Source organism: Heterodontus francisci, chromosome 19 (genome assembly GCF_036365525.1).
Source record: "Heterodontus francisci isolate sHetFra1 chromosome 19, sHetFra1.hap1, whole genome shotgun sequence".
Lineage (NCBI taxonomy): Eukaryota > Metazoa > Chordata > Chondrichthyes > Heterodontiformes > Heterodontidae > Heterodontus > Heterodontus francisci.
The window spans coordinates 61,546,044-61,558,548 of record NC_090389.1 but is presented as its reverse complement, the minus strand read 5'-3'; the positions used below and the strand labels follow the sequence as shown (position 1 = coordinate 61,558,548).

General features: G+C 41.6%; 1 protein-coding gene across 4 annotated transcripts in view; it reads right to left on the bottom strand.

Moving 5' to 3' along the window:
• LOC137380107 (serine/threonine-protein kinase WNK2-like) overlaps positions 1 to 12,175 on the bottom strand; it is a 258,006-nt gene extending 245,831 nt beyond the window's left edge. For all 4 annotated transcript variants that reach the window (XM_068051757.1, XM_068051760.1, XM_068051761.1 and 1 more), the window contains exon 1: positions 11,262 to 12,175. In XM_068051757.1, coding sequence (XP_067907858.1) covers positions 11,262 to 12,047 — 786 coding nt within the window. In that variant the 5' untranslated portion in view covers positions 12,048 to 12,175. The remainder of the gene's footprint in view (positions 1 to 11,261) is intronic.
• Positions 12,176 to 12,505: the final 330 nt, after the last annotated feature.

The following is a 12,505-nucleotide window of genomic DNA, read 5'->3' as shown; positions in this document are numbered from 1 at the left end:
GTGGACAACCTCACATTTTCCCACATTATACTCCATCTGACAGATTTTTGTCCACTCACTTAACCTACCTATATCCCTCTGCAGACTCTGTCCTCCTCACAAATTTCTTTCCTACCAATCTTTGTATCGTCAACAAATTTGGCTACAATACACTTGGTCCCTTCATCCACGTCATTAATACAGATTGTAAATAGTTGAGGCTCCAGCACTGATCACTGTGGCACCCCACTAGCTACAGTTTGCCAATCTGAAAATGACCCATTTATCCCAACTCCCTGTTAGCCAATCTTCCATCCATGCTAATATATTACCCCCAACACCATGAGCTCTCATCTTGTGCAGTCACCTTTTATGTGTCACCTTCTTGAATGCCTTTTGAAAATCCAAATACACTACCTCTACTGGTTCCCCTTTATGCAGCCTGCTTGTTACATCCTCAAAGAAATGTGACTTTCCTTTCACAAAACCACTTTGATTGTATTATGATTTTATAAATGTCCTGCTACTACTTCCTGAATAACAAATTCCAACATTTTCCCAATGATGGACGCTATATTTTCCTGCTTTCTGTCTCCCTCCTTTTTTGAATAGAGGGGTTATATTTGTGGTTTTCCAATCCACTGGGACCCTTCCAGAATCTAAGGAATTTTGCAAAATTACAACCAATGCATCCACCATCTCTGCAGCCATCAGGTCCAGGGGACTTGTCGGCCTTTAGTCCCACTAATTTTCCGAGTACTTTTTCTCTAGTGATAGTGATTTTCTACTATTCTTGGGATTTTTAGTGTGTCTTCTTCCCTCAGGACAGATACAAAATATTTGTTCAAATATTTCTTTGTTTCCCATTAATTCCCCAGTTTAATCCTCTAAGAGACCAACATTTACTTTAGCTATTCTCTTCCTTTTTATATACTTATAGAAGCTCTTACTGCTTGTTTTTTATATTTCTTGCTTAGTTTAGTCTCATATTCTAAATTTCTTTTTATTTTTAAGATCGTTTTTATGGGATGTGGGTGTCATTGGCTAGGACGACATTTATTGCCCATCCCTAATTACCATTGAGAAGGTGGTGGTGAGCTGCTTTCTTGAACCGCTGCAGGCCACGTGTGGTTGGTACACCCACCGTGCCGGTAGAAGGCAGTTCCACGATTTTGACCCACCAGAAGTGAAGGAACAGCGATATGGTTCCAAGTCAGGATGGTGTGTATTTGGAGGGGAACTTGCAGGTGGTGATGTTCCCATGCATCTGCTGCCCTTGTCCTTCTAGGTGGTAGAAGTCACAGGTTTGGAAGGTGCTGTCAAAGGAGACTTGGTGCGTTGCTGCAGTGAATCTTGTAGATGGTACACACTCCTACCACTGTGAATTGGTGGTGGAAGGAGTCAATGTTTGTAGATGGGATGCCAATCAAGACAACTGCTTTGTCTTGGATGGTGTTGAGTTTTTGAGTGCTGTTGAAGCGACACCCATCCAGGCAAGTGGACAGTATTCCATCACACTCCTGACTTGTGCCTTGTAGATGGTGGACAGGTTTTGGGGAGTCATGAGGCGTGTTACTCACCGCAAGATTCTTAGCCAATGACCTGCTCTTGTAGGCATGGTATTTATATGGCTACAAGAGCCGTTGGTCTGGTCAATGGTTACCCTCAGGATGTTGATCGTGGGGAATCTCGCAATCGTAATGCCATTGAATGTCAGGGGGAGATGGTTAGATTCTCTCTTGATTGAAATAGTCATTGCCTCGCACTTGTGTGGCGCAAATGTTACTTGCCACCGATCAGCCCAAGCCTGGATATTGTCCAGGTCTTGCTGCATTTCTACATGGACTACTTCAGTATCTGAGGAGTCACGAATGGTGAACATTGTGCAGAGAACATCCCCACTTCTGACTGTATGATTGAAGGAAAGTCATTGATGAAGCAGCTGAAGATGGTTGCGTCTAGGACACTACCCTGAGGAAGTCATGCAGTGACATCCTTGGACTGAGATGACTGACCAACAACCACAACCATCTTCCTTTGCGCAGAGAGTGTTTTCCCCAATTCTCACTGACTCCAGTTTTGACAGGGCTCCTTGATGCCAAGGGCAGTCACTCTCACCTCGAGTTCAGCTTTTTTGTCCATGTTTGTACCAAGGTGGTAATGAAGTCATTTGCTGAGTGGCCCTGGCAGAACCCAAACTGAGCGTCACTGAGCAGGTTATTGCTAAGCAAGTGCCACTTGATTCCACTGTCGACGACACCTTCCCATCATTTCCAGTTCTGATGAAGGGTCACTGACCTGAAACGTTAACTCTGCTTCTCTCTCCACAGATGCTGCCAGACCGGCTGAGTATTTCCAGCATTTCTTGCTTTTATTACCTTCCATCACTTTGCTGATGATTGAGAGTAAATTGATGGGGCGATAGTTGGCCGGGTTGGATTTGTCATTTTTTCTTTTGCGTGCAGGACGTACCTGGGCAATTTTCCACATTGCCGGGTAGATACCAGTGTTGCAGCTGTACTGGAACAGCTTAGCTAGGGACACGGCTAGTTCTGGAGCACAGGTCTTCAATATCATTGCCTGAATGTCATTCTTTGCTGGCTTCTAAACTTTTCCCAAACCTCTGGCCTACCACTAATCTTCACAGCATTGTACACCTTTTTGTTCAATTTGATACCATCCTTAACTTCAAGTCCCAGTCCATGGCATGAGCACATAAATCTAGGCTGACACTCCAGTGCAGTACTGAGGCAGTACCGCACTGTTGGAGGTGCTCTCTTTCAAATGAGACGTTGAATCAAGGCCCCATCTGCCTGCTCAGGTGGATGCAAAGTAATCCCCTGGCACTATTTTGTAGAACAACAGGGGAGTTAACCCTGGTGCCTGGCCAATATTTATCCCTCAATCAACATCACAAAAACAGATCATCTGGTCATCATGTTGCTGTTTGTGGGAGCTTGCTGTGCACAAATTGGCTGCCTTGTTTCTTACAACAAAGACTACACTTCAAAAGTACTGCATTGGCTGTAGAGTGCTTTGAGACCTCCAGTGGGCATGAAAAGCATTATATAAATGCAAGTCTTTCCTTCTTTTCAATAGCCCAAGGAATGTGGTATAACTCATTTCTGACCTCCCACTGCTAGTAGTTGAACAGGCTAAAAACTGTTCTCTGCTACAACTTCAAATTTATTCCATCTTGGCTCTAAGTCTAATTTTATTTATGCTACTTTAGAATAAATTCTGTTTCACGTACATGCTGCATAACCTCATCTTAAAACCCTTGTTTTTAAATGTCATATGCCAACTTCTTACAAAAATAATTGTGACACATATTTGAAAACAAAGATTGAAATTAGTTGCAGGCTATTGTTAGGTATAACTTTAATGATATGGCCAATTGACTGAGCTACTACTTCTAGAAAACCACAAGCTTAATTGTGAACAAAGCACCAAATTATACCAAATTGCCTTCAATTCACTTGCTGCACTTTCCAATCCAGACATGATATACAAACCAAATGCAATGACATCCTCATTAATTGCTCAGTACATGGGTTGATTTTACACGATAATGTGTAAAGTCTCATGTCATGTTAGTATCAGACCTTAGTTGACAAAAAGGCATAAATAACTGTGTCTTATTGTTTAATGAAGGAAACCCAGCAAGATAGGTGGATAGGACAAGAAACATCTGGTATACTGAATCCAACAGAACAATTTGTATTTAGTTCAAAATTGACAGAATGCTCAACCTATAGCTAATGGCTGAGATAATTTAGGGTGTCTAAATTTACATTACAGCTGTAATATCAGTGCATAGCAGTTTCGCTTCACCCTAACAATGCAATTGTAGTATGAATGCAGTCTAAATTCAGAATCTGGAAGGAGGATGGACATTACATTAAGTTTAGCATCAGTGTGAATTCAAAATCACTTTGCACTGCCACTAAACATACAAGGTAAACACACCGATTTATATTCAAACTTCTTCTCAAAATCCAGTTTGTGAATCTTGTGCATTACCCAGAACACCAGGTGCACTGTTCCCACATGCATAAACTCCCTATCCTCTTATTTCAAATAAACTGCATCTAGAGCTAAATGCTCAAGGGAACATTACTTTTCCATCCCAGAAGCAAGATTTTTATTTATATTTATATCATCCTTTTGCTAGTTTTCTCGAATAACCATACACACTATTTTTCAGTTTTATCTATTATCCAATGTCTCCATTCACAACTTCAACCTTTCTTTTGACAGGAAACACTGGTCAGTCCAACAATTTATCTGAGTTGTGATATGTAGACACTTGGGAGGGAGCAAAATAAGCTTCCCTGTTCTTGTTCCGACCATCATTTTGTACTTTCAGTTCCTCATTAGATTTAGAGAAAATTGTTACAAGCTTGATAACCTTAACAGTTCTCCCATAAAATGTTCACATGTCTTCTTCTTTGGCCTCCTTATCTCGAGAGACAATGGATACACGCCTGGAGGTGGTCAGTGGTTTGTGAAGCAGCGCCTGGAGTGGCTATAAAGGCCAATTCTAGAGTGACAGACTCTTCCACAGGTGCTGCAAAGAAATTTGTTTGTCGGGGCTGTTGCACAGTTGGCTCTCCCCTTGCGCCTCTGTCTTTTTTCCTGCCAACTACTAAGTCTCTTCGACTCGCCACATTTTAGCCCCGTCTTTATGGCTGCCAACAGGTCTGGCCCCCAAAACTGGCTCATGCAATACTTCACATATTTCAAAATTGCTCGCAAGATATACCAAAGAAATACAGCAAAGTTTCTATCTTCTACATTTTTCACAGGCCCAAAGACAAAGGTATAATCTACACTATAATCTAAATCAAGGTGAGCTCATCTTGATGGGTAATTCACCCTTTCACCTCTAGACTACAATTAAGTGATTTCTTTCTCTCCATTTTATTGTTACTACTATGGTCTATGGATTTTTCTCTCCCAAGCACCAAATATAGCTTTGTGCTTCCTCTTTACCACATCCCTGCAGTGTTAACATTTTATACGTTTTCTTTCTACGATGGGGTGACACTGTGAAGTTCACATATATTGCCCATACCCAGTTACTCTGAAGTGGTGATGGTGAGCCATCTCTTTCAACTGGAGCCCTCGTGATGATGGTACTCCAACTATCAAAATTTATCACACGCAGTCTCCCAATTCTAACTTGCTCCTAACTTCAAATCGGTGAAACACCTGTCCTTCCCTTCTCCTATAACATTTAGTCTTTTAAAATGTTATAGGAGAAGGGAAAGACAAGTATTTCACAGTTTTGAAGTTAGGAGCAAGTTAGAATTAGCTTAGCATCACCTAATTACTACTCTCTGATTCACCTCATCCCACCTAGCTTTGTATTGTCAGGATACATTACTCTCAAATCTCTTTGTAAATACTTCAGGCCCGAGAACCAACCCTTGCGGCAATCCACTCGAAAATGCCCTGTTTATCCTTACTTTCTGCTTCCTGTCCGTTAACCAATCCTCCATCCACACTGATGTATTACTCCCAACTCCATGAACTCTTACCTTGCATATTGCTTTTGTGTGGCACCTTATCAAATGCCTTTTGGAAATCTAAGTATACTGCATCTACAGGCTTCCATTTACCCTACTAATTACATTCTCAAAAGACTAATAAATGTCAATCATTATTTCCCTCTTGCAAACCATGTTGACTCTGTTTGATCATCCTAAAATTTACTAAGTGCATTAAGACTTCCTTAATAATAGATAAAGCATTTTCCTGACTGAATGTCAGCATAACTGACCAGTAGTTAGTAATCTGAACTGAAGCACGAGCTGGGCAATACAGGTGGCCTTAGCACTCCTGAATCAGAGAAGGAGACTGGGGGCGAGGAGAAGCAGTAAAGCAATCAGCCAAGGTTCCTGCTTCTGAAAACTTTCCATTGAGGACTGCCTGAAATTATACATGTGGGGATGTGAAGGAAGGACAGCATCAGACTCTGCTGTGCTACCCTTTTTCCTTGAAGAGTACTTGACCTTATTCAAATGGAAAAATAGATCACAACCTTAACTTTTGAGGTCAGAGAGAGAGCAACAGATTTTTTTTTGCCCAGGTACAACTATGTTGATTTTCTTTCTTTGGCTCACTCAGTTCATTTCCCAGCAACACAACTTAGAGGGGGCAAACATCCAAGCAATCATACAAGGTCACATATTAGCATCTGCCTATAGTTGTCAATGAGTAAAATATCATGGATGCAACAAATTACCTCAGTAAACAATGAAGCCTGCAAAACTTAATTCCAGATCTCAATTTGGAGACAAAAACAAAATTAGCACCAGTTAAGAATCTATATTAACAGCTTACAAAATTCATCTCCCAACTTATCTAGCACCAAGATTGATAGTTGCTTCCTTTGTCCTATAACCTACAATGCTGATAGCAGGAAGGAAAATATTTACAAAACATAGGGAAAGTAGTAACAGGACAAAATTTAATTATAAATTTGGTTAAGAGAAATCTTTTACATTGCTTCAGACATGGGAATGTGCTATTTTCCAGTACTAATTCAGATCTTAATGACAACAGATGAAGAATGTGTACTTTAGTCTACAAAATGTAATCAAGCACTTAGAGTAAAAGCAAGAGGAAAACATTTAGGAAGGTAATCAAAAATTTGAGAGAAAAGACTGTTTGGTAAAGGTTTTAAAAGGAGGCAAAAGTAATAGCGAGATGGAAGGGTGTAATGAGAATTCTGTTAAATATTACAGGTGCAGCAAATTACCTGCTACTACTCATAAGATAAAGGAAGCAAAAAGCTGAACTCAAAAGAACAAAGGGTGAGAAGGGAAATCAAGTCCAGAGAAGGTTACAGGGTAGAACTGACTGAAGCCATGAAGAAATCTAAATTCTAAATTTAATGCAATGGCTGGAAGGGAGCCAGTGTAGGTCTGATGGGTGAGCTGGACTTAATAAAGGACAACATATAGCCACAGCATTTTGCACAAGTTAGAGTTTATAGAAGATAGACAAAGGAAGCCCAATAATGAGAGCATTGGAATGAAGTCTGGAGGAGGTTGCAAAAGCCCACAAGGGTTTCAGCAACATATGCATGGAAATAGACAATGCTGATGAGGTAGATAAGCATTCCCAGTAGTCAATAGGGTATGGAATTTCAGGTCAATTCACAGTTGAAACTATGATTCTATTTTACAGGTTTTGCTAGAATGCAAAATACATTGTGATGAAGAGATAGAGCATCTAGGCTGCAAACAAAAACTATTAAAACTAAACTATTGATAAGCAAAATTAATTGAAATATTCACATACTATAGTTACTCTAACTTTCCCCATCACCCAATGCGTTTTTCCATCAGTTACCTGATTAAAAGGATGGTGACATCCTCCTCCTGATATAAATTGCATTTTGAATAGAAGGGGATGGACAATGAAAAATAGTATTTAATTTCAACATAAAGGTGGCATTTTGATGGAATACTACCTGTTTTCTAGGACAAGTCATTACAGCAAGGTTCTGCTAGCCAAACACAGAACACTGCCAGCATTATTCTATTTACCACTAATTATGCTCCTTTGTATATTTCAGCTCGTTTCCAAGAACACCTAGAAAAGTAAAGAAAAGCTCGAGAACAGTTTTACCATTAGATTTCTCAAAAAACTTAGAATGCCTCTATTTAGATTGGTCAGATCAAACACTGAACACAAGCATTAAAAATCTTGATCTTTATATGGATGCAATTCTTTTTGTGATCTAGGTTATATAAGCAGCTGTTTTCTAATTTTACCAAACCTACGTAATCTGAATGGAGAAGATTTCAGTTAATATCTACAGTGTCAAGACGACAGATCAGCAAGTACCAAGTGCTGGCAATTAAAGGTTCCATCATTTGGTAAATACCAACTTTCCAAAATTCACTGCCAAAAATATCTTTCAATCCCATCACTTGTGTTTAGAGTTGTTAGTTATTCAACAGCAAGCTTTAAAAAAAAAGACAATGCAAAACTTTAGCTAATTTACAAGCTTCCATTATTCAAAACTACAACTCCAGGACATCATGTACTTTTTATCTTCAAAACTGATGTTTCTTTTTTACTGTTTTATCACCACCTATAGATAACTCTGCGATGAATGTTCAACTACCATTAGACAATGTGCTGCAGGCCCTTTTCTGGCATTATGATGGAATTTTGAAAAGGAAAAATTTGCAGGGTTTTAGGAAACTAGCAGGGGAGAGGAACTATTTGGATAGCTCTTTCAAAAAGTGTATGGCATGATGAGCCAAATGGCCTCCTTCTGCACTGCACGATTCTATTAATGGCTTTAGGATATAGTAATAATGCTACTGAAGTGAGACGTTTTCAAAACAAACTTAAACCGATGTTTGCAAATCTCTGGGAAACACATTGCTACACTTCAGTTTCATAATAAAAAAAGGTCAAACACAGAAATTGATTGAGATACAATATAAATTATGCTTCTTCTGGCATTCCACAGCCATTTTAATCTCCAACTTAAATATATTTTAGGTTTAGAAACTTAAGTATTGCTGACTTGGCAGCAATACAGTCAAATGTGTTTGCAGCTGAGGATTTTCTAGAAGTTTGCATTGAGATTTGACCCCTTTGTGAACTAAACCAACAGGAGCATTGTAACATATAGCACAAATATAATTACATTAAACAATGTGCTAAGACATCAATCAAGGGTTAAGTACAGTTTACTGAACCGCCCAGTAATCCTTAGTGTCTTAAAAAGAAATCTGTACATTTGTACATCTGTATCTGTACATTTATTTGTGTTTGTCAGTTACCCATTGCATGCTCTGAATTGTTAGTTAGAGGCAACTTTGAAATTTTGGTGTGGAACATCCTCACTTGATCAAGTTCATCAGGGGAAATGAGTACTGTCGACAATTCACCGGATGCATTCATGAGGGAATGGGAGAAGAATCACTTTTGCATGTTGATTTCTGTGATAGCTGCAAAAATCAGTGCCATCTGCAACCAATATCCCTATCTCAATCTTCACATGATACATGGACTGTACAACCACCAGGTTCATAATCAGCAGCCCACACAAGAGCTGGGAGAATCCGTCCAACGAGGCATCTAACTTGTGACTGCGAACAAAATAGTGTACTTCTACAGTTCCCATTCAACCCCCATTTCAAACCCAAGGGAAATTATATTGCTTAAAAGAGGTTGTAGGAAGACCCATATATGCTACAGAAACTGTGCAATTTTTCCAACATAAAAACTTACAGCAATTGTAATTTGCCCCAATGCCAAAATATATATAAAAGCACTCGTGTCATATCATACAAAAGGTGAGATCACATTTGCACCTATTATTACTACAGCAAGAATGCTCAACCCCATACTGAAGAGAATATTTATAATGTTGAATGTGGGATGGACCTTTTAAAGATTTTTCATATTTTGTGCATAAGACAAATTAAACGGTTGCTCTCTCAATTCTAAAATGGACACATGACACAATGAATATGTCTCCATGTCAGGCATACTCACCCGAGTCACACGTTCCATGTTCAAGTCCAGAACTTGAACACTAAAATCAAGGCTGACACTCCAGTGTAGTACTGGAGGAGTGCTGCACTGTCAGAAATGCCATCTTCCTGATGAGATGTTAAACCATGGCCCTATCTGCCTACTCTGGTGGATGTAAAAGAGCCCATAGCACTATTTCGTAGACGAGCAGCTGAGTTACCTCCGGTGCCCTGGTCAATATTTATCCCTCAAATCAACATCACAACAGATTACCTGGTCAATATCACATTGCTGTTTGTGGGAGCTTGCTGTGCACAAAATTGGCTGCCACATTTTCTGCATTACAACAGTGACTACACTTCAAACGTACTTAAATATGAAAGGCTTTGAGACATCCAGTGGTCAGGAAAAGCGTGATATAAATGCAAGTCTTTTCCCTTTCACACAAAAATAACCAGACAGTGGACGATACCTCAGTTTCATGAGGTAAGCAAATGCTACAACTTCAGGAAATAAATCTAATAGAGTAATTTCTTCATATTCACTTGAAATAATGAGAGATCTATTACACTGATCTCTTTGAAGGTTCAAACATAAATTTCTTTTAAGCTTAAACTGCACAACAATCATAAGAAATTGGAGTGTACTACTTTATGCACTGGCTAATCAGAATCTGGACTGAATCATCCTGTGCAATTAGATGTTCTAGAAAAATTTCACACCATATAATTATGGTTACAAGTACTGTAATGCCTTCAGAATTTGGCCAATACCGTGAAAATAGAAGAAAACCCAAGCTTTTACTACAGCGTTTCCTTGCGAAAAAAACTTTTTAACAGCCATAATTTTAATCACGTCATTTTTCTCTAAACCTAAGGAAATGACACGGGTCAGTTTTACAAAACCAACTATGGTCCAGTTTGAGTGCTGCTGAACAGCCTGCAGCGCATTCTGCTATTACTGTCAAACCAAAAAAAACTATAACCTCATTGTGTCTTATCCGAAATTACTTTTAAAAGTAGATAGGATGTTAATTCATATATACTCGACTAATTTTAAACTACGATTTCATTACTGTGACATTAGGGCTTTAGAGCAAATCACTGAAGGCACTTCAAAAAAAATCTCCTCATTCCCCGACTTCTCTATCAATTCCAGTAAAAAAAAAGCTTTACAGGACGACAAAATTATTGACATGAAGTCACTAGGCGTCGATTGGTTTTGTTTTTCCATAAACCTGTGGGGGGGGGGGGGGGGGGGAAGCATCCTATAACTCAGGCAATGGGTAGTTTCCCACGTTGACGGGTGTTGCGCTGACTGCTTGCGTCAAAAGAAACGATCTGCCTGATCTCAATCCTACACGTTATTAGCAGCGGGTCTATCCCCCTTACATTTATACTCGCCGATAACGATGTACATTTATATTTGACTATCTTTTGGAACCACAGATATGTTTATGGAATCGGCCAAATTAACGGAAGGATAGATGATGCCAGTAACACTGGTTGCAAGAGCATAGTATGTCCGTTTAGTATCTGCTCACATATTCAGTGATTATGACATAGTAACAAGTCTTGATTTACACAGTAGTTTGAGATGTACTGTAGTAATGTACCAAGCGAGTGGACCTACACATACCGTGCATGGAATTTCAAACAATTCCAAAACCTCCCCCTAAATTAACTAAATTTTACTATAAGAAGCGACAACAAAAAAGAATGAAGGCTTTAACCTAGTTTACAAGCACACAGACGGGCAGTAAAACACCTTACCTGAAGCTCGCACCAGGCGACCTCGAGCCATGTCTCCGTGTCCAGACCCTTGTAGACAGTTTTGAAAGAGCCTCTTCCAAGTTCAATATCAAACTTGAGAAATCTGCCGTCAGGTGATGTGGCGACCGCTTTCATCTCGGCTTCTTCCTCGTTCTCTTCACTCTTGGACTTGGCGAGATCTTTGGAGCTATCCGGCGGCTCTTTGGATGCGCTCTCGCCCGCTTTGCCTTCTTTCTCTTCGTCGGCGCTGACACTCTCGGTGGCGCTGCCTTTCTTGCCAGCTTGGCTCTCGGTGCTGGACCCTTCGGCAGCGGCAGCTTCCCCTTGCACGGCTCTCAGCGCCACGCTTTTCGGGTCCCCGGCACACTGCGGCTCCGGCTCAGCCCCGTTCTGCAGCAGCCGGCTCGGCCTGTCAGCCGGCGCCGGCAGCACGGGCACCGAGAGCGGTACAATCCGCCTGACAAACCTCTGAGTGACACGCGGGTAATCCTGGGCGAGAGGATTCACGCCGGGGGCCGCTCGCCTCCTCCTCATCATCACTGCAGCAGAGTCCATGTTGCTGCAGCTGGTGCTGGCGGTGGGAGCTGCAGGTTCCTCCTCCTCCTCCTCCTGTCCACCAACACCACACTCGGGGCCATTCCCAGTGCCGACCGCAGACACCGCAACGCCACCGCCGGCGTCTCCCCCAGAGCCGTGCCCGCTCGCGGCTCCAGCGCTGTCAATCACTGCGGCGGCGGTTATCTCCGTCACCCCCGGCTTCCCGCTCACATCCTCCTTCGGCTCCATTTAAATATGTCCAGATGAGGAGGGGTGGTCGGCCACACGCGCACACACAAAAATGACCAAACTTACGGAGAGACACTGGGGATGGGACCCGACACGATGCCTCGCTGCAAAGAGCACAGCCCCGACTGACACAGCTCCCCCCCCGCCCAAAAGACGCCTCGCACAAGAGCCCAAAGCTGCAACTTTATCCATTCAGATAAACAGAAAAGCCACCAGCCCCGTGTCGTCATTAGCGCTCAAGCATCTCCCCCCCGCGCTCTTCAGCCACCGTTGCTGCTGCTGATGTTGCTGCCGACGCACGGCCACTGCGTACTGACGTCAGCGGCACGTTAGCGTCAGTGCACGCGGCCGGCGACCTGGAGCGCGTGAGCCGTGCTCTCAGGTGGGCTTAGCGCAGGAGGGAAGCAGCAACCTATAATCAGTGGGTTCTTCCACACCTCCCACCCATCCACACAGTA